This window comes from Acipenser ruthenus, chromosome 19, assembly GCF_902713425.1.
Source record: "Acipenser ruthenus chromosome 19, fAciRut3.2 maternal haplotype, whole genome shotgun sequence".
Taxonomy (NCBI): domain Eukaryota; kingdom Metazoa; phylum Chordata; class Actinopteri; order Acipenseriformes; family Acipenseridae; genus Acipenser; species Acipenser ruthenus.
Window position 1 is genome coordinate 12,588,986 of NC_081207.1, and position 21,761 is coordinate 12,610,746.

The window sequence follows — 21,761 nt, forward strand, 5'->3', positions numbered from 1 at the left end:
TTTTTTTTTTTTTTCTTGAAAGACTTTCTAGTTGGCAACCTTTGCTATTTACTTTAGGTTGTGTTACTTATGGATAAATATCTTTTAATGACCTAACCTGTGATAGTAATTGGCATAATTCACTGTTCATTTCAGGTAGTTTATTTGATTCAGGTGTGTATAAGTATACAACAATCAAGACATGTTTAAAAAAAAATATATATATATAAGGAAAAGTAATCTTGTTATAATTTTGTGTAATATATATAATATATTTTAAATACAGGTTGTGTACTGTATGAACCACTACTGTGAAAATAATAATTCTAATAACAAGTTACACATGTCAGTTGCCCTAGGATTGGGTTGTGCTTCCACAATGTGCCGCGATGCATCAGTGGTGCTCTGACATAATAGCCTGCCTCAGATAATGATGCATAGCACCATATATAGGCTGAGGTGTTTATGTATAACTGTTTGAGATTGGATTTTCATACAACAACTTCATTTAAATAATGTTGCATGGGATTTAGTGACTATGAATCCACTGGTTGTTATAATATAAGTGACCACCAGAAGGCACTCCTGAATTTTGCATCCTGCATGAGACTGTATCCTTGTGTCAGGAAAGCCATTCAATACAGAACTGCATATAGATAGTTACATTTTTTTAATATGTTTTGACCTATTGCATCATGTATTAAGGACCAAAGACAAGTATACATTTCAAGCTGTAGAAGGCACTCATGGATTTTTCATTTCAAAGGCGATAGTAATGTCTTGTTTTTCCCAGTAGTGTATTGGTGTTGCACATGAAGTCAACTGAATCATTTTTGACCCATTTATATTACTCTGTGGGATCCATGTGACAGCAAAAACAAAGGCAAGTGGAAGGTAACAGTTCAGTTATTGGTCTAAAAAGAAAATGTTCTTTATGTATAGGGAAGCTCAGAGCCATTGTCAGGTAAAAGGTGCAACAAAGAGGAATTGTTTAGTACTGTGGGACAATCTCATTTCTGTCCAGTAGGTTGTCTCCTGTCATTGTATATTGTCTTTTCCAGAAATACGGTATACAACAAATGAATGTTATCCTTCATATTTATTTATTTATATATGCCCATAGATATTTTATTTCCCTTAATGGATTTTTGCATAGCATACAGTTCCACCAATGTTGCAATTGTAAGTCCCTGCATGTTCTCATTCAGTCCTCACTTTCTAGTCCTGGCAGCTTGCTCTTCCTGTGGTCCAGTGCTAGTTTCAGTGTGTTATGTAGCTTGTTTCCAGCCTGCGCTCTAGTCATCAATCTGTGATGTCCATGGAGTAGTGCACTGGTTTCCCAGCAGGCCGCACTGTTTTGTTGGTACTGTGTTGAATGTGGGGCTGGTGCAGGGATGCAGTGTAGCAGATGCCCAGCAGGTGGTACTGTGCTGGGCTGGTGGGGCCCATCTCAGGGTTGGTGAAAGGGCTTGACCCTGGAGACTCTGTGCTGGGGGGTAGAGCAGCAACAGCAGTGAATGCAGGCCAGGATGAACATGATCAGAACAGTCGCTGCCAAAAAACAAGGGAGAAAAATCACTCGTTTGGTTCAATCAGGGTAGGAGGGTCATCAAAGAAACACAGTACTGAAAAAAGTATTAGAACACCCCATTGCTTCTGTTGTTTTGATTTGTTTGCACACATGAAATCAAACCACTGTAACTGAAAATATTGGAAAATATGCAAATTGAATTGATGACTTTAATATTATAGGCCACACATGCTATTAATTTAAAATAGTAAGAGAAAAGGAACAAATAGCCACAAATGGTAACATGCATGAGACTTTTTGGGAAGTTGTTTAGGATGCCTAATTTAAAGCACAGAAGTGATCTAACATTTTCATACGTGTGTGTCTATTGTTTTTATATAATTGATTACTGATCGAAATTTTTCATGCAGACAGGTGTATACAGGATGTAATGATCTTGAGGTGCTTGGATACATTTGCACACTGCTGTATGTATTTTAGTTGACATGCTTGCTGCCAGGGTTAAACATTCTCTTCTGAAATGAGGTGCTAATCGTATGTTAAGGATTAACCCACAAACTTCCAAAGCAATCACATTTGCACATATTGCAAGTCTCCTCATATTGAAATGCTTAATATAGTATTAGTCAAATAAATACTTTTTCTAGTCGAGATGCATCTCTGAACAAACACTGCCACCCCTGTTAATCTGTGTCTCACCGATGAAGATGAGCAGGATGGTGAAGGCTCCGATCTGCAGGGGGTCTGCCTCAGGAAGGCCTTGCAGTTTAGTCAGGACCTGCTCTGCAATCTTCTGCATCTCCTCCTTCCAAGACATAGTGGTGGATGGCTGGGGCTGGGCCATTGACAGGGTGTTGCTTTCCACTACAGGCCACTCTACTCCCCATATAACAACATAAGAACATAAGAAAAGAATGTAAAATAACAATACACCAAATATAAATGCTACATCCATACTCTAATCAAACCTTCATTTAAATTTCTGCATACAGCCAGTAGTGTCTTTACAAAACAAGAAGAAATCACATTTGACACACACAGAAGCCTTCAGTTTGAAAACACCTGTACATACAAAAAGGCAGGCAGTCTTCCCAGCGACAGAGTGTGGAAGTGACAGCATGGGAGAAGTACAGTCGTGGACAAGTACAGCGCAGTTAGAAGCAGAAAGGAGGAATTACATCTTTAAATTAAATCTGGAGTTGCTTTAATCAGAAAACATTGCAGCCTAAAGCCTTACAGTTGCGTGTATTTTTCTGATCAGCTGAAACTCGGAGCAGGTGATTCAAATTCTGCGGTGTTCTGAAGACACGGGGGAGGGGCGGAGCCCGCAGCACAAGCACAAACAAACAAAAGGCAGACAGTCTTCCCAGTGACAGCGTGTGGAAGCGATATCGTGGGAGAAGTACAGTCGTGGACAAGTACAGCGCAGTTAGAAGAAGTTTGAAAGCAGGTTGACAGCTGCAGAAGCTAAACTAAACTTCCAGAAAAAAAACAACATGGTCTTCAAGCCAGTAATCTGTGACAACTGCATGATGTGGGAAATCCGAGAAAACCCAACAGAGCTCAACCAAGTTTGTGTAAAGTGCCGCACAATCCAGGACTTGCTTCAACGAGTAAGTCTGCAAGAAAAGGAGCTGGAGGAAATGAGACAGCAACAGGAGCTTGAGGAGCTGACACATCCACCATTCATGGAAGTCTGCATCCCTAGCAGACTGAAAGCCACCAGGGAGATGGAAGAGAGTTGAAACAGCTGGGTTCAGATAGGCAGAAGCAGGGGAAAAAAAGAAACTTCGTCAAACACAACCACCAGAAATCCAGACATCCAACAAATTTGAGCCACTTAAACATTTAGATGACCAAAACCAACATCAAGACAATGAAAGGAACATCATCCAGGACCTATAAACAGTGCTGGCCAGGCAGCAAAAAGAAGGAAGGTCATGATTGTTGGGGACTCCATATTGAGAAACACAGCAAGTTCATTTCGCAGTTTGGACCCCCCTACTACAACAGTGTGCTGCCTTCCAGGAGCCTCTGTCAGACACATCACTGAGAACGTGGACAGGCTCCTAGAACGAGCAGGAGACGACCCGGTAGTAGTCGTCCACATCGGTACAAACAACATTGGAAGAGACAGACCAAGATCCCTGCAAAACAAATTCAGAGTGCTAGGAAGGAAATTAAAAGACAAGACCAAAACTGTGGTATACTGCCGGACCATACGGACAGCTGGAAATACATAATCAAAATGCATGGCTAAAATCGTGGTGCACACAGGAAGGCTTCACCTTTCTTGAACATTGGAGCACATTCTACAGCAAGGACTATCTATATAGATGGGACGGACTGCACTTAAACAGAAAGGGAACCAATCTACTCGGAGAAAGGATCCTTCAGGCGGTACAGAAGCATTTAAACTAGAAAGGAAGGGGGGAGAAAACAAAAAAACAGAAGGGAGACCACATCAAAACAAGGGCAACAACTCAGGTAAGACCACTATTAAATGTATTTATCTTAATGCTAGAAGTCTCAGAAACAAAATGTTAGAACTTGAAGCTACTGCACTAACAAGTAACTACGATGTGATAGGTGTTACAGAAACTTGAGGTTGTATGAGAGTGATGGAGACGAATATAATATTAGTGGGTACACACTGTATAGGAAAGACAGGCAGGACAGAAGAGGCGGAGGGGTAGTGCTATACATAAGAAATAGTCTTGAAGCCCAGGTGTTAAATCAGGACAAAGAAAACAATGCAGAATCAATATGGATCAGAATACTGGACAAAAATTCAAAGGGCATAATAATAGGAGCATGCTATAGACCACCAAATTCAGACGCTGAGCAAAATAATCTGTTATACAATGACATTCGAAATGTGTGTAGAAAAGGAGAAGCCATACTAATGGGGGATTTCAACTTCCCCCGTATAAAATGGGAGAACCCGGTGGGGAGCACGACGGATGAAATTGAAATGGTGGAAATGACAAATGACTGCTTCCTAACGCAATTTGTCAAGGCACCGACTAGAGGGGAGGCATGCCTTGATTTAGTCTTTTCCAATAACGAAGACAGAATAACTAAAACAGAGGTCAGAGAGCCATTGGCAAACTCAGACCACAACATGGTCTCATTTGAAGTATTTTTTAAAACCCCAAAAGTAATGACTAAAGCTAAGGTTTACAATTTTAGAAAAGCAAACTATGAAGGTATGAAACGGAGACTAACAGAAGTAGATTGGAGTAAAATAGAGAAAACATCCACAGAAAAAGGATGGCTGTTTTTTTTTTAAATGTAGTACTAGAGGCACAAAACAATTACATCCCAAAAGTAGACAAATCTAAATCTAAAACAAAATGGTTTAATAGATCAATTAAAAAAATATTCAGCGAAAAAAGGCACTTTACAGAGCATTTAAAAGGGACCAAAAACAAAGTACACAGAAAGAGTACTTGGAACTGCAAACACAAGTCAAAAAGGAAGTTAGAAAGGCCAAGAGAGAGATAGAAATCAATATTGCTCAGGGCGCTAAAACCAATTCCAAAATATTTTTCCAAAATTATAACAGCAAGAGAACATTCAAAGAGGAGGTTAAATGTCTAAGAGACACAAATGGCAAAATCATAGATGAAGAAAAAAAAATAGCAAATATACTGAATGATTACTTTTCACAGGTTTTTACAAAGGAGGACACGGACAACATGCCCGACATGTCGACCTGTTCCTATCCAATTTTAAATAACTGTAGCATAACAGAGGCAGAAGTGTTAAAGGGACTAGGAGCTCTTAAAATAAACAAATCCCCTGGGCCAGATGAGATCCTCCCAATAGTACTCAAAGAAATGAAAGAAGTTATTTACAAACTGCTAACCAAGATCATGCAACAGTCTCTTGACACAGAGGTTGTACCGACAGACTGGAAAATAGCAAACGTAATACCGATCCACAAAAAGGGAGACAAAACTGAACCAGGTAACTACAGACCAGTAAGCCTGACTTCTATTATATGTAAACTTATGGAAACTATAATAAGATCCAAAATGGAAAATTACCTATATGGTAACAATATCCTGGGAGACAGCCAGCATGGTTTTAGGAAAGGGAGATCGTGTCTAACTAACCTATTTGACTTTTTTGAGGATGCAACATTGAAAATGGATAACTGCAAAATATACGACATGGTTTATTTAGATTTCCAGAAAGCTTTTGACAAAGTCCCGCATAAAAGACTAATTCTCAAACTGAACGCAGTAGGGATTCAAGGAAATGCATGCACATGGATTAGGGCGTGGTTAACAGGTAGAAAACAGAAAGTACTGATTAGAGGAGAAACCTCAAAATGGAGCGAGGTAACCAGTGGTGTACCACAGGGATCAGTATTAGGTCCTCTGCTATTCCTAATCTACATTAATGATTTAGATTCTGGTATAATAAGCAAACTCGTTAAATTTGCAGATGACACAAAAATAGGAGGAGTGGCAAACACTTGCAGCAGCAAAGGTAATTCAAAATGATCTAGACAGCATTCAGAACTGGGCAGACACATGGCAAATGACATTTAATAGAGAAAAGTGTAAAGTACTGCACGCAGGCAATACAAATGTGCATTATAAATATCATATGGGAGATACTGAAATTGAAGAAGGGAACTTTGAAAAAGCCCTAGGAGTTTATGTTGACTCAGAAATGTCTTCATCTAGACTCAGATATATTGTGAGAAGTGTTGAATTTAAATCAAGGAAAGTAATGTTAAAACTTTACAATGCATTAGTAAGACCTCACATAGAATATTGTGTTCAGTTCTGGTCACCTCGTTACAAAAAGAATATTGCTGCTCTAGAAAGAGTGCAAAGAAGAGCAACCAGAATTATCCCGGGCTTAAAAGTCATGTTGCAGACAGGCTAAAAGAATTGAATCTATTCAGTCTTGAACAAAGAAGACTACGCGGCGATCTGATTCAAACATTCAAAATCCTAAAAGGTATAGACAATGTCGAGCCAGGGGACTTCTTTGACCTGAAAAAAGAAACAAGGACCAGGGGTCACAAATGGAGATTAGATAAAGGGGCATGCAGAACAGAAAATAGGAGGCACTTTTTTACACAGAGAATTGTGAGGGTCTGGAACCAACTCCCCAGTAATGTTGTTGAAGCTGACACCCTGGGATCCTTCAAGAAGCTGCTTGATGAGTTTCTGGGATCAATAGCTACTAACAACCAAACGAGCAAGATGGGCTGAATGGCCTCCTCTCGTTTGTAATCTTTCTTATGTTCTTATGTTCTTATACCTGCAGCTGTGTGTGTCCAGTGCATCCTACTGTCAGAGCAGCTTTCCTAGTAACTGGAGCTCTGTCAGTACACCACTGGGGTAGCCTGTCTAATTAGTCCCAAATGTTCCACTCCCTTTTGGATCTGGACCCCTCCCAAACAGCAGTCTAATTAAAGACGTTTACTTGCTGGTGAGTTTCTAAAAATGTTTGGCTTAAAAGTTACTGTAGCAAGCCCACCCATAAAGATGCTTTTCTGTATTTCTGTATCTCTTTACATTTTACATTAAAAGTATATTTCCATAGTGAACCAGTGGAACGTTCAAATACAAGTTCAGTGATAATGCACAATATTAACACAATACTCATATTTTATATTAAAGTTAATTGAGTAAAGTCATTCACCTCTCCTCCTCTTTGTCCCCTGCTCTTTGTAGAAGCCCCTGTGTATGGAATGTGCACAACCTTGCTCTGTACACCACAGCACAGGCAGTATTTTCCACTTTTCAGTACAGCACAACAGCTGCTGGTATTCACTAATCCTCTTATTGTGTTGTCACTGTTGGTAGCAGGAATGAGGTTAACTTTCTGTCTTTCTCTTTTGTGACCATGTGACTTTTGGTTTCCACTCTACAAAGACCAAATTGAGATATTGGCTCCATACTTGTACTGTATTCTGTGATTCTGGAAGTCAGCTTTGATTGGGGTACAAGAAAGCCAGTAGTTTTAGATGGCTGCAGTAAAACAATTAATTAAAATCTCACCTAATATGGCTGCCCTTTTGAGGTCAAGTGACTTCGGTTTCTGCTGAATAGCCCGAGATATTGTCTTCATATTAATACACTGCGGTATTCTATGATTCTCTGTATGTTTCTGTTCACAAATGCAACATATTCTACTAAACCTCTTGGTCACATTGTTAATACAATACAATTAAAAACGGAATACCTTGCTTTCGTGCAATACCGAATATGAATCATTATGCTGTAACTCGCTATAGTCTAGGACCATGGAAAGCTAAATAAAATATCACTTTATAGATGCTTGTTGTAAGGAACAGTTTAGCAGTGATATATTTGTACAGTAAGAATAGTTCCAGCCAAAATCCCCGTCGACTGACTATGGACAAAGTGCCTGTAGAGGATATCTTAGGAAGTGTGTATTTCTAGAGAACCACCTATAGAAATGTTATGAAACTTGGTAAAAGCTTTATGTATTCATTCTGATAGTTTTGTACAGCTGTGGCACTGGATATGCAAGGCAGTGGCGCGTAGGTCTTCAAATCTTTTTGTGGTTATTTCCTTGAATTAAATTACAAACAGATCCGAGAAAATAAGCAGAGTATCCCAACAGCCTTGGTGTAATACTGAGAGAGCACACACCCTCGAGGTACACTACAAACTGATTCATTGCTAAAGAATGCAGAGAGCTGCAAGCAGGGCCAAAATCTGCATGCACGCATGCTTTATATACAGGAAATCACACACCTTGAATTGGCTTGCAACAAGATTAACAGGAGAAGCTTGCCCCATGTGTGTGTGTTTCTAATCAGAGGTTACAGAACTTGTTACAGAGCTCGTTCTGTGTTCCGAGATCAGGACCTCGAGAAGTAAGCAGAGGAAGTTTCAGCAATGAGGACTTTCAGCTGGGTCTGATCAAGCCTGGTTTGTTATGGGAGGAAGTCCTTTCCAAGGACTTCAAGATGGCTTCTGGTGGAGCGTAGGCCCAATTTTATTAAATACTGCTTGAAAAGTAATGATAAACAGCAAATGTAATCAAGAATTCAATCCAAATACTGTAAAAAATGCTCCATTTCTAATTTCCAAAAATGTTTTGTAATTTCAAATGAGTCTGTTTAACCCTGGCCACATACATGTCAACGAAAATACATACAGTAGTGTGCAAATGTATTGGAGCACTTCAACTTCATGTTGTGCAGTTCAGCTTCACTCCAATTGCTTTCAACCCTGGTCCTCAAGAACCCCAGGCAGGTCAGGTGTTTGTTTCATCCAGGAACTAAATAGTTGTTTTAAAGATGCATTGTTTTCCAGTGCAAATACAACTGCCTTTGCCTTTGAATACATTTCCGAACAAGAAGAGGCCATTTGGCCCATCAGTTCTTGTCCAGTAAAACTGTTGCATTATGACAGGGAAGTTCAGAAATGACCTGTGTGTAGAGTATTGCATGTTGTACTGTTAGTTTATTACAATAGAAGCATAAAGAAACAAAATGACCATGACAATGCAAGTACTGTGATAGTTGTGATGGTGCACAAAGGAAATGATGTGGAAACTTAACTGCTTTATAGGAACAGTAGTTTGATACTGCATTACTCAATATTTTACTTCAGCTAAACTAAACGGATATGAAGGAGTGCTGCAAGTTTTTGGGGTACGCACAAAAGCTATTTACTGATATAATTTACATTTCTGACTCTCATTTCTACTTGTATCTAGCAAAACGCTTTTCCAGTTGTGCTAATTTCTTTACACATATTTACTTCTTCCTGCCGCAGAGACTTCTGCCGTCAATCAGGGTATTGTGCACAATACTCATTAAGTGTTTTCCTCTTGTGCCCCATTTTCAAATCAAACTAGTAACTGTCACCGTATATACCTATAATAGCAAACACTACACCTCAACCCGCTAATTTCAAAGTAGGCGCTTTGAATGACAAATGAAAGTGCACTGTCGGTCTGATGATTGACAGTCATTTAAACGAATGAGAGCATTCTAGCGCTGCTTCAGCCAACGAGATCTGTCAGGACAGGATGAAATGACTGACGGTAAAACTACACTAGCCTGTTAAGGAACCACTGATTTGACTGACAGCGACCCCTAGCCATTCAGAGCGGAACAGAGACAGGACAGACAGCAAGTATAAAAACTACACAGACAAGATGATTTCTAAAATTATTATTTTTGGTAAGACAAAAAAATAGCAAGTGGTTTTACTGACGTTTATCCTATATAAATTTATTTCAGTCAAACTCATATTTTTGGGGAATTCGACGTTTAGAACTTTACCGATTGCAATCAAAAAGTAGCAAGTCTAGTTACAAGTGTAAAAAGTTGTCAGGATGTTAACAATGAGAAGAAAAATTCCAGGTATGTTATTTAAACAGTTGTAGCAACACGTAGGGATGTGTAACGCAATATTTTTCAGAACCCCCCTACTTACTCTTTAAGTACATGTGTCTCACTTTCATTCCTGTTTAAATCTAGGAAACCAGTTTCCAATTAAGATACAGTTTACACCCCTTTTTTTAACCATACTAGAGGAACATCTGTACATCATACATTTTTACAAGAGCATAAAATGGTTATGTTGATCTGTTTTTCTACTTTTACAAAATACTGATAGCTTTAATTTTGTATCATCAGCGGTTGTGGGGGTCCATGTTCCTAACATTCTTCTTCAGGAAGTGGATGTGTGACACTAATGCTGTCTCTGTTTGTGTTCTGCAGTCCAGTATGCTGTGTGTTCAGTGTGTCTGGCGCTTCCTTTCTCAGTTTATGCCACGTTTGAGCTGTGTATAGTCGTCAGTCCTGGCAGCCTCTTTCCTGCAGCAATGGGCACACTGTTCTCTCACACATATGGGGTCTGTGTGGTCTGGTAGCATTCTCTAATCACAGCAAAGCAAAGCAGCATCCCAGGACTGAAAACATTTGAAAGTACTTATTTTTGACCTTTTTTTTCTTCTTTTTTTTTTTTTTTTTTTTTTTAGAGAGGAAGGACCGGAAAATATAAATATAAGAAGTAGCTTTGTGGCGCTGCTCTGGCATAAACACAGTACAAAGACTCTGTTTTGAGCATCTGTTTTACATTTGCTATTTGCCAAATATGATAGATCCATTTGCAAAAATCTCTCTTCTGCAACTGAAGGCTAAAGCATTCTTGAGCAATTTCCCTTAAAAATGCAACCATATCTTAATCAGCACTGTCACTGAGTAAAGGTAAAAAGACTGTGTCGCATTAGAAGATTACAGAAGACTAATGTTCATTATAGGAGAAAAATGATTACTTATAAATATATCAAACTGGGAAGACAGTTACCATCCAACACAGAATCCTGATTGCTGGCTGCAGTTTGAATCAGTTTTATTTGCCCTGTGACTTAAGGGGGCTCCCGAGTGGCGCATCCAGTAAAGGCGATCCGCGTGGAGGAACCTGGAGGTCGCAGGTTCGAATCCAGGCAATGACCGGGAGTTACCTGGGGGTGGCGCACAATTGGCCGAGCGCCGCCTGGGTAGGGACTGCTTAAGTCAGCAGGGCAATCCACACTTCACCGCGCACCAGCGACCCCTGTGACTGATAAGGTGCCTGCGGGTCTGCAGTGGAACCATTCAGATCTGTGTTGTCCTCCAGCACTATAGGTCTGATGGCTTCGTGTGGATCCGCAGTGCAAAAAAAGACAGCTTGGCAGGGACCGAGTCGCCGGGGGGTTGCAGCGGTGAACCGGGATTAATAATAACACAATCTACTATACACCAACAACATTACTATTAGATGTATCCCCTTGCTGTGTATATGCAGACCAATCAGGGAAATTAATACAAAGTGACTTATTGGCCTAGGACTTGATTATTTACCCTGTACTGCATTAATGAGTGTCTGCCTGTTAAATACATCACCTTCCTGTGGAATGCACTGCTGCAAGCTTACATAATGGCTTCAGTGTATTCAAAGTTTTTTATGTGACAGGGTATCATCCAGAGATGTTTTCATTCCCACAAGCAGGCAATTATCCGTACGGTGAATCATGATATATCAATAGTGCTGAATACCATACAACCAGTACTACCAACTCAAATAATACGAGATTCTACAGATCCTGGTTAGCACCAGTTTTGGAGTACCTTACCTAACATTAGGTACAGAAGATTCCCAAGCAGTAACTTTAACTAGTCCCTATGTAATGCTAATTGGAGGTCTGGAAACCAGCAGAACATTTTTATTCTTTTAGAAAATATTTCTGTACAATTCAAAAATAGACAAACAAGCAACTTTTTCTGTGTGTGTGTGAAAGGCTACAGTTTGTGGTCTATATGATTGTGGGTGTGTGACAGAAAGACAAGACAAGATTCTTGGTGGTAAATCTCCCTCCCGACCTGTGAGGGTGCTAAGTAACGGGAACAGAGTACTCTGGACTACTTGACCTGACACTTCATTCTGAGGGTTAAAAGGAAGTCAGTCATGTAGAAAAGAGACAGAGCTTCGGTACACTAACTCATTGACCCGGAAGGGAATTGATGTGGCAGCTGCAATTGTTTACCATGAGTGACGGTAGCAATGTTATCTTTTCCTTTGTTTTGGGTATTAATAAGTGACCCAGGATGACCTGTATTTGTGTGGTGAGTAATCGTGAGTGTTTGTTTTGTTTTGTCTATTGTTGCTTGTAATCACTAGATGGCTAACACGTTCCAGAGAGACGGAGAGAGGAACGGTACACGGCGTGGGTGGAGAAGGTCGGTTTGGCACTCATGATAATGGCCCCATGGGCACGGGCAATGAAAATGATGGTGGATGATGACCCTGAGGCTTACCTGGTCGCTTTCAACTGGCTGGCTACCCCTGCATCATGGCCCAAAATGTACTGGGCGAGCCAGCTGATCCTGCCTGATCGGGGAGCCTCAGGCAGCGTGTCAAGCCGCCGACTACGACCTGGTAAAGTGAGCCATCCTACGCCAGCTCAACATCACGGGGGAAACGCACAAGGTACGATTCCTGGAGTACTGAAGATCCCCAGATACATGCCCCAGGGTGATTGCACAGCAGTTGTGTGACCACATGGTGCACTGGCTAAGCCCCGCCCAGAAAACAGGTCTGCAAATGGGCTAAGCCATAGCACTGGAGCAATTCTGCCATGTGGTCAGCGCCGAAACCCAGGTATGGATACGATGCCAAAACCCCGCCACCCTGGAAGCAGCAATAAAACTGGCGGAGGATTTTGAGGACTCCCTGGTCTCAGCCCACACCAACCTGGCCACAGCTCCCATCCACCGGAGAAGCTGCACACCACTAGAAAAACAAATAAAGAGAGAAGGACCACAAAATGGGAGGGAGCATCACTAAGACAAGGCTGGGGTCTGGTGGGAGAGCACTCAGATGGTAACAAATGCCAGTCAAAGGGAGTCGGAATGCAGTTTGACCGAGAGGGCGAGGTTACTGGGCCATCTAGGGCAGATGCTACTCCAGCCCCTCTCAATATACCGGACATGTAGCACTCAAGCGTGGACATAGTGTGGTGCCAACATAATGACCCGTCACTAGTGCACGCTTGGGGACTGGTCCGGTCTATTGAAGGTAAGGATGTTGACAGCGCTGGTGCGCTAGTATTTCCGCACTTCAGTATCAAGGGGCAATTACTGTATAGGGTAAACATAGCCGTGGGCACAGGACAGCTTGTAACACAATTGTTAGTTCCCCCGTTTTGTCGGCCCGAGGTCATGAGGCTGGCACATGGTATCCCTTTTGCGGGGCACCTCGAAGCTGACAAAACAAGGGAACGGATTTTGGCTTGATTCTATTGGTTAGGACTTCATACGGATGTATCGAAATATGTAGCCACATGCCCAGACAGCCAACGAGTAGTGCTGGGTCGAGTGCGCTCCGCCCCTTTAGTTCCACTGCTGATTATTTCCACCCCCTTTGAACGCATTGCAATGGACATAGTAGGCCCTTTGCTACCTTCTGATTCTGGGTATACGCATATATACAGTACTGTGCAAAAGTTTTAGGCAGGTGTGAGAAAATGCTGTAAAGTAAGAATGCTTTCAAAAATAGACATGTTAATAGATTATATTTATCAATTAACTAAATGCAAAGTGAGTGAACAGAAGAAAAATCTAAATCAAATCCATATTTGGTGTGACCACCCTTTGCCTTCAAAACAGCATCAATTCTTCTAGGTACACTTGCACAAAGTCAGGGATTTTGTAGGCATATAGTCAGGTGTATGATTAAACAATACCAAACAGGTGCTAATGATCATCAATACCAAACAGGTGCTAATGATCATCAATTCAATATGTAGGTTGAAACACAATCATTAACTGAAACAGAAACAGCTGTGTAGGAGGAATAAAACTGGGTGAGGAACAGCCAAACTCGGCTAACAAGGTGAGGTTGCTGAAGACAGTTTACTGTCAAAAGTCATACACCATGGCAAGACAGAGCACAGCAACAAGACACAAGGTAGTTCTACTGCATCAGCAAGGTCTCTCCCAGGCAGAAATTTCAAGGCAGACAGGGGTTTCCAGATATGCTGTCCAAGCTCTTTTGAAGAAGCACAAAGAAACGGGCAACGTTGAGGACCGTAGACGCAGTGGTCGGCCAAGGAAACTTACTGCAGCAGATGAAAGACACATCTTGCTTAGTTCCCTTCGCAATCGGAAGATGTCCACAGTGCCATCAGCTCAGAATTGGCAGAAAACAGTGGGACCCTGGTACACCCATCTACTGTCCGGAGAAGTCTGGTCAGAAGTGGCCTTCGTGGAAGACTTGCGGCCAAAAAGCCATATCTCCGACGTGGAAACAAGGCCAAGCGACTCAACTATGCACGAAAACACAGGAACTGGGGTGCAGAAAAATGGCAGCAGGTGCTCTGGACTGATGAGTCAAAATTTTAAATATTTGGCTGTAGCAGAAGGCAGTTTGTTCGCCGAAGGGCTGGAGAGCGGTACATGAATGAGTGTCTTCAGGCAACAGTGAAGCATGGTGGAGGTTCCTTGCAAGTTTGGGGCTGCATTTCTGCAAATGGAGTTGGGGATTTGGTCAGAATTAATGGTCTCCTCAATGCTGAGAAGTACAGGCAGATACTTGTCCATCATGCAATACCATCAGGGAGGCATCTGATTGGCCCCACATTTATTCTGCAGCATGATAATGACCCCAAACATACAGCGAAAGTCATTAAGAACTACCTTCAGCGTAAAGAAGAACAAGGAGTCCTGGAAGTGATGGTATGGCCCCCACAGAGCCCTGATCTCAACATCATCAAGTCTGTCTGGGATTACATGAAGAGAGAGAAGCAACTGAGGCTGCCTAAATCCACAGAAGAACTGTGGTTAGTTCTCCAAGATGTTTGGGCCAACCTACCTGCCGAGTTCCTTCAAAAACTGTGTGCAAGTGTACCTAGAAGAATTGATGATGTTTTGAAGGCAAAGGGTGGTCACACCAAATGTTGATTTGATGTAGATTTTTCTTCTGTTCACTCACTTTGCATTTTGTTAATTGATAAATATAAACTATTAACATGTCTATTTTTGAAAGCATTTTTACTTTACAGCATTTTTTTACACCTGCCTAAAACTTTTGCACAGTACTGTATATATATATATTAGTGGTGGTAAATTATGCAACGCGATACCCGGACGCAGTTCCATTGATGTCTACTAGTGCAGCTGCAGTAGCCGAAGAATTAGTGCAGATTATGGCTACAGTAGGGATCCCCAAGGAGATTTTGACTGGTCATGGAACCAACTTTCTGCCTAACATGCTACAGCAAGTGTATAAAATATTAAAAATACATCCCATCAGGACATCTGTTTATCATCCACAGATGGACGGTTTGGTAGAACGTTTTAATCAGACCTTGAAGCAGATGCTGAGACGTTTTGTAACACAAGAGCAGAAACATTGGGCATCACTTCTTCCCTACCTCATTTCTGCAGTGGGAGAGGTGCCGCAGAGTTCGACAGGGTTCTCCCCCTTCAAGCTCTTTTACGGCCGACAGCCTCATGGCATCCTCGATCTGTTGAGAGAGGGGTGGGAGGAGCACAAAGGCTCATCCCAAAATGTAGTGCAGCATGTGCTCCTACAGAGAGATCGCCTGGATTTGGTCGGTCGTTTGGCCGAGGACAACCTCAAATCGGCTCAGCACCGGCAACAGCAGCATTACAATAAAAATGCATTAATTTGAACCTCATGACCAGGAGACATGGTAATGCTGCTGCTTCCCTCCTCAGAATTGAAATTATGTGCTAAATTGCAGGGGCCATATGAAGTGATTCGGGCTATAGGAAAGGTGAATTATGAAATAAGCCTGATTGCCGTAATGAACGTGACATTTATTATGTAAATTTATTAAAGCCCTGGCAGTCAAGGGAGGCCTTATTTATAGCCACAGGCAATGTAGAGGATGAATTAAGCCTCTGTCCAGAGACCCCTAGAACTAAAATAATTTCGATGGGGGAACAATTGGTTCCAGATCAGCAACAAGAGCTGCGTAAGCTTATTGAGGAGTTTTTTCTGACTTGCCCGGCAGAACTAATTTGGTTGAATATGACATTATCTCTCCACCAGGTGTCACAGTGCAAGAGAGACCTTACCAGATCCCAGAAAGTCGACCTAAGTGGCGTTCGCAAAGAGGTATGGGACATGCTCGAACTTGGGGTGATTGAACCTTCCAGGAGCGAGTGGTGCAGTCACATTGTCATAGTGGCCAAGAAACACGGCACCAGCCGCTTCTGTGTAGATTTCCGGAAGGTAAACGCTATTGCCAAGTTCGATGTGTACTCTCGGGTCGACGAACGTCTAGATAGACTGGGAAAGGCGAAGTTTATCTCGACTCTGGACCTGACAAAGGGATACTGGCAGATCCCCTTAACCTGCAGTTCTAGAGATAAAACCGCATTTTCAACCCCTGAAGGACTGTTTAATTTCAAAACCATGCCGTTTGGGCTCCATGGTGCGCCCGCTGCCTTTCAGAGACTGATGGACCAGGTTTTATGCCCACATCATGAATATTATTATTATTATTATTTATTTCTTAGCAGACGCCCTTATCCAGGGCGACTTACAATTGTTACAAGATACAACATTATTTTTACATACAATTCCCCATTTATACAGTTGAGTTTTTACTGGAGCAATCTAGGTAAAGTACCTTGCTCAAGGGTACAGCAGCAGTGTCCCCCACCTGGGATTGAACCCACAACCCTCCGGTCGAGAGTCCAGAGCCCTAACCACTACTCCACACTGATGCTCTATATGCAGCAGCGTATATTGATGACGTGGTTATTTACAGCTCCACCTGGCGAGAGCATTTGGCTAGGGTTACAGCCGTCCTTCAGTCTCTAAGGGTAGCCCGGCTGACAGCTAACTTGCGAAAATGCACGTTTGCCAAATCAGAGACTCAATATTTGGGATTTTTAATAATTTTTAAGATTATTTTTCCCAAATCAAAGTAACAAACAAAAACACTCCTGGGCTCCTGAGTGGCGCATCCGGTAAAGTCGCTCCGCGTGGAGTGCAGGATGTGCCCTATAGCCTGGACATCACAGGTTCAAGTCCAGACTATTCCACTGCCGACTGTGGACGGGAGTTCCCAGGGGGCGGTGCAGAATTGGACAGGGTGTCCTGGGTCTGCCAGGGTGTCCTCGGCTCACCGCAACCCCTTTGTCCAGGCCGGGCGCCTACGGGCTTGCCTGTAACCTTCCCAGAGCTGTGTTGTACTCCGACACTGTAGCTCTGAGGTGGCTGCATGGTGGGCCTGCAGAGTGAAAAGACAGCTGACGTCACACGTTTCGGAGGACACGTGTCTGTCTTCGTCTCTCCCGAGTCAGCCGGGGGTGGTAGCGGTGAGCTGAGCCAAAAGATAATTGGCTATTCCAAATTGGGGGGAAAATGAAAAAAAAAAAAAAAAACAATTGGCGACTACTGAATTAAAAAAAAAAAACTAGCTCCCTGGTAGTCTCTCCCTAATGGAGCTTCAGGTTCTCTTTTTATATCATGTGGCTGTCCCTAATTAGTTCTAATTTGGGAACAACCACATTCTTATAGGAATTAACTCCTTCCCTGCCAACCCCCACTAACACACAAACCAAACACTATTTACAAGCAGGGCCCTGCCTGTGGTGGAAGTGGTCTCCTCACCACCCCACCTTCTCTGTATCCGGCGGCTCCCTCTTTTTGGGCTCCGGCCACAGAATTTCTGGCAGTGAAACTGCTGCTTGTACAAACAACAAATCCTCGGGCGATGATGACAAGCAGGCATCCATGGGCGGTGACGTGCTAGCAGGAACTGACCCTCGCTCCAGACGTGGACGTGCAACTGGCTTTCACCAGGCTCCCCTCAGCAGCAAATGTAGTGCCTGCTGAGGTTGGCCCGGCTGTTGTCCTGTAGAATCGGGCTGCGGTGCTTCTCCCTCTCGCTTTGGAGACAGCGGGGCTTCTCCCTCTCACGGTGGAGGTGGGAGTAGTCTCCTTCTGTCTGTGGAGACTGGTGCGGCTCTCCTTCGGTCTCTGGAGACTGGTGCGGCTCTCCCTCGGTCACTGGACACTCAGGCTCCCCCTTCTGGGCACTGGACGCTCAGGCGATGTGCCAAACTTGGTCCTCCAGGCCTGCAAGGAGGGCATCCAAACTACCGTCCCAGGTAGCTTGGGAGACAGAGGTGCCAGTCTCACTGGCTTTTGGGCAGGCAGCTGTTTTTGGGCCTTTAGGCGGAGCCACTCTTCAGGAGTTTTAACCTCATCCCGATGGCATGTCTCCATGAAGCAAGGGTCTTCATAAGGCCACTCTTCTCCCTGGTGCCCAAACTCTGTACAGGCATAGGAGATGGGGGCCCCTTCTTTTTCCAACCGCCATTGCTTGTCATGCCAGTCTTACCTTTTTTTATTATTATTTTTAAACTACTGAGTCACTCTATGGCGCTTGAATCCCACACTGGACACCATATCTGACATGATGGCCAGGTGTCTAAGCTGGTCAGGAGGTAGGAAGGAGACTTACAGAGTTGAATCAAAATTACAGAAACACAGCTCCCAGAGCCAAAAAATAAAAAGGTTAAACAAAACAATTCACAAACACAAAATTAAACAGAAAACCCCTCCCCCAAGTCTTCCACTGTCACGGTGAGTTTTACTTTAAATATAGGAGCGTTTGTCTATCTCCTCCATGTGGTAGCAAAAACCTCTCTGTTCCCAGCTCCCTGGTAGTCTCTCCCTAATGGAGCTTCAGATTCTCTTTTTATATCCTGTGGCTGTCCACAATTAGTTCTAATTTGGGAACAACCACATTCTCACATGTATTTGGCAGGGATAAGAATTAACCCCATCCCTGTCAACCACCACCACCAACACAGCCCTGCCCTGCCACGTTGATCTTTTTAAATTAATTGTTAAACTGTAGAATTTTCCCGGTTTTCTCTTTTTTTGTGTGTTTTGTTTCTGTATTGTATTGGAATTAATAAGGTATGGTGAAACAATCAAATGACTTGCTTTGCACAAACATGTGTTTTACTTGAAATTGATGTGAGATAAGAAGAAAATATACTAATGAGAGGAGGCCATTTTGTTCATTGGTGCTCGTCTGCTTCCTAGGAGCTGATTGAACTCAAAACATTGTCAAGTTAGGTCTTAATGTAACAAAGTCACTCTCATTTGTAACATATCTTATGTTTTGTTCTTATGTCACACAGGGCCCTATTTTTGTGCTGTAATGATAAGGTGTGAATAAGTTAATTCTGTAATTCCGCCTATGTCCTCTTTTCCTTTTACTCTTAAACTACAGTTATTTCCTTGTAGTTAGGTCCGTGATAGTTAACTAAAATGAAGGAGCATTATCAACACAACTTAATGGGGCAAGTGGAAAATCCAGCCTATGGGACCTTTAATTCTACACTGTTCCTCTGCTCTGGTTAGGTACACGTGACTTGGATATGCATCTGTAAGGGCTTTCTACTAGCAGATTTTACAGTACTGTAGATTTCTGATCTGAATATGTAGTGCCTTCCACAGGTGGTCTTTTAAAGAGGTTTCTATCAGTGGGAAGCTCTATTGACTGAATCTATTATGTAGGCAACTGGGCTTTTAAAGCATTTGGTCTCCCACAACAGGTGGTCCTTAACACATGCTGATCTTGCCCAGTTTAGTCTTTGCCCATAGGAATAGACTTTAGGGTAATGAATGGTTCAGCCTGTCAAAGGTATTCAAGTTATGTATGATGTAGTGCCATTCTGTTATCTTAAAATACAAAAAATACAACTAATTTTATATTCTTTGAGCTAATATATATATATATATATATATATATATATATATATATATATATATATATATATATATATATATATATGTATATAAATTTGAAAAATAAAGCTGTGCATGCTTGTGGAAGTTTAATCATAAATGTATAGGCTTTATTTTTCAAAGTATATCATCATAAGTGCCGTGATGTGAATATATATATATATATATATGTAAAACACTAACTTCAGGTTCAAAAGCACTTTACTTTTATAAAAAAGGACTGTATTTTCCCCGTAGTAGTAAATATTTTGATTTATAAAAGGCTTTATTTTTTAAAATGTATTGTCGATGGTACCATGATGTTTTGTTCGTATATGGTGAATCAACTTGTGCCCTCTTTTGCCTTGCTTTGTTTGTTAGATAGAAGTAGAAGGTACTGATGTGCAAGTTTTCAATGCTTCACTCCGTTTCTCATGGCAAGGGGTGGTCGATAGGACGTCATTGGGCATGTACTAAAGTTCAGGGGCTGTGCGCGAGCATACAGGGCCAAAGCCAGTTTAGGTCTGTGCTCAAGTGTAAATGGGGCTCAAATGATAACACTCTTTTAATCTGATCGGCCCTAAGCCAGCTCAGGTCCGAGCAGTAAGTGTAAACGCACTACAGTTGTTCAGTAAAAAGGTAAAAAAAGGGCCAGCTAGTATTTAAAACCCCAGGACTGGGTTAGAGCAATTGAATTAAATATTTTACTCGAATTTGACAAAAAAGGACATTTCAGTAGTTTTTTTTTTCAGCATGACCAGTTGAAAACAGCTGTAGTACCAGATTTGATCAATGGTTCACATGCCTGTCATAGTGTTGTGAAAAAATCAACAGACCACTGCTATGGGGTGCATCTGAAATATTACATTGCATTTTTGTGAGAATGTACCGTTCCCCTGTACTGTAACAGTTCAGAAGTTTTCATTCTCTCAGCAGTGAACAGCTAATGACTTATAGTGACATGCCAGTTATCAGCCCTGATTTTAGCTAGCGGCTGTCATCTTCCACAGCAACAGGGAATGTTCTCAGATTTTCTGAATTATTTCTCAGTGTGTCTTTGCTATTACTGGAAGTTGCAAAGAAGACGCACCACAGGGTTAGCCTTTTGTGTAAAACTCTTGCTTACAGTACTGTTACGTAAGTATATTTCCGTGAACACAACATTAGCTGAACAAAATTAGTAAAGATGATCTCCTAATTTGAGTCCCCCAACATCAAATACTAAAAATGATACAACAGCCTCCTGAGGAAATGTGTTTTTGATTAACCGTTCTTCCACTTAACTCTGCTTTTTTATAATTGTATGTAAAGATCAAGGCAGCTTTCTGCTTGTTGTGTGGCAAGATAATGTCTCCTTGTTGTTTTTTTGTCCTGTGAAAATAATGCCAGGCTTTTACTAATGCTAAGCAATTCTTAATACAACATTTCAACAGAAAAGCAACTGGTGTTGATGTTATTCCGTCAATGAGAGGCTCAAAAAAGCAGTTCATAAGTGAATCATTCGCTCTGTAAAGTGATAGAAGTCCATAATAAAGTTGCTGTGCTATGTCAAAATAAGTAGCCATTTCTTACCTCCTGGAGATGTGGACAGTGCTTCCTTTTTCTTACTTGTTTATCTTCTTGTGTTCACATTGCTGTCTCTCTCTCTCTCTCTCTCTCTCTCTCTCTCTCTCTCTCCTTCTCACACGCACACACACCCTTTCTCGCTCATGCAGCCAGCTGCTCTCACTGCCTGAGCTTTTTTTGTTTCTGGTCGCTGTGGAGACTCAAAAGTTTACTTTTACAGGGTAGGGGGAGGGCTGCTCTATAGCCAGCTGATTTCAAATACTTTATTCTATAGTGGAGACCCTGAGAAAATAGTGGGACATCTGGACAGATAGGTCACCTGTATGTTAATGTCCCCTGATCATGTTTTGTAAGACATTTAATAAGAGGATTGATCTTTTCCAGATGGTGTTTTTTCTATTAAACAT

The 21,761-nt window shown here is 41.9% G+C and overlaps 2 protein-coding genes across 3 annotated transcripts in view; one reads left to right on the forward strand and one right to left on the reverse strand.

Annotated features, from left to right (window-relative positions):
- The window catches only part of LOC117424260 (ATP-dependent DNA helicase Q5-like), a 52,533-nt gene that overhangs the window by 15,982 nt on the left and 14,790 nt on the right, over nt 1-21,761 (forward strand). Inside the window, exon 8 of one of the 2 annotated variants that reach the window (XM_058992491.1) lies at nt 12,187-12,579. The exons of the other annotated variant lie outside the window; for it this stretch is intronic. Within the exon in view, the coding sequence (XP_058848474.1) occupies nt 12,187-12,307 (121 nt within the window). The 3' untranslated portion in view covers nt 12,308-12,579. Of the gene's footprint in view, nt 1-12,186; nt 12,580-21,761 lie in introns of those variants that run through there. 2 annotated transcript variants of the gene reach the window in all.
- Nucleotides 635-21,528, reverse strand: LOC117424261 (small integral membrane protein 5-like). The gene is made up of 3 exons (XM_034040465.3): nt 21,361-21,528; nt 2,210-2,386; nt 635-1,530 (listed from the first exon to the last, which is right to left on the reverse strand). The coding sequence occupies exons 2-3, from the start codon at nt 2,352-2,354 to the stop codon at nt 1,430-1,432; spliced, it is 246 nt and encodes an 81-aa protein (XP_033896356.1). The 5' UTR covers nt 2,355-2,386; nt 21,361-21,528; the 3' UTR covers nt 635-1,429.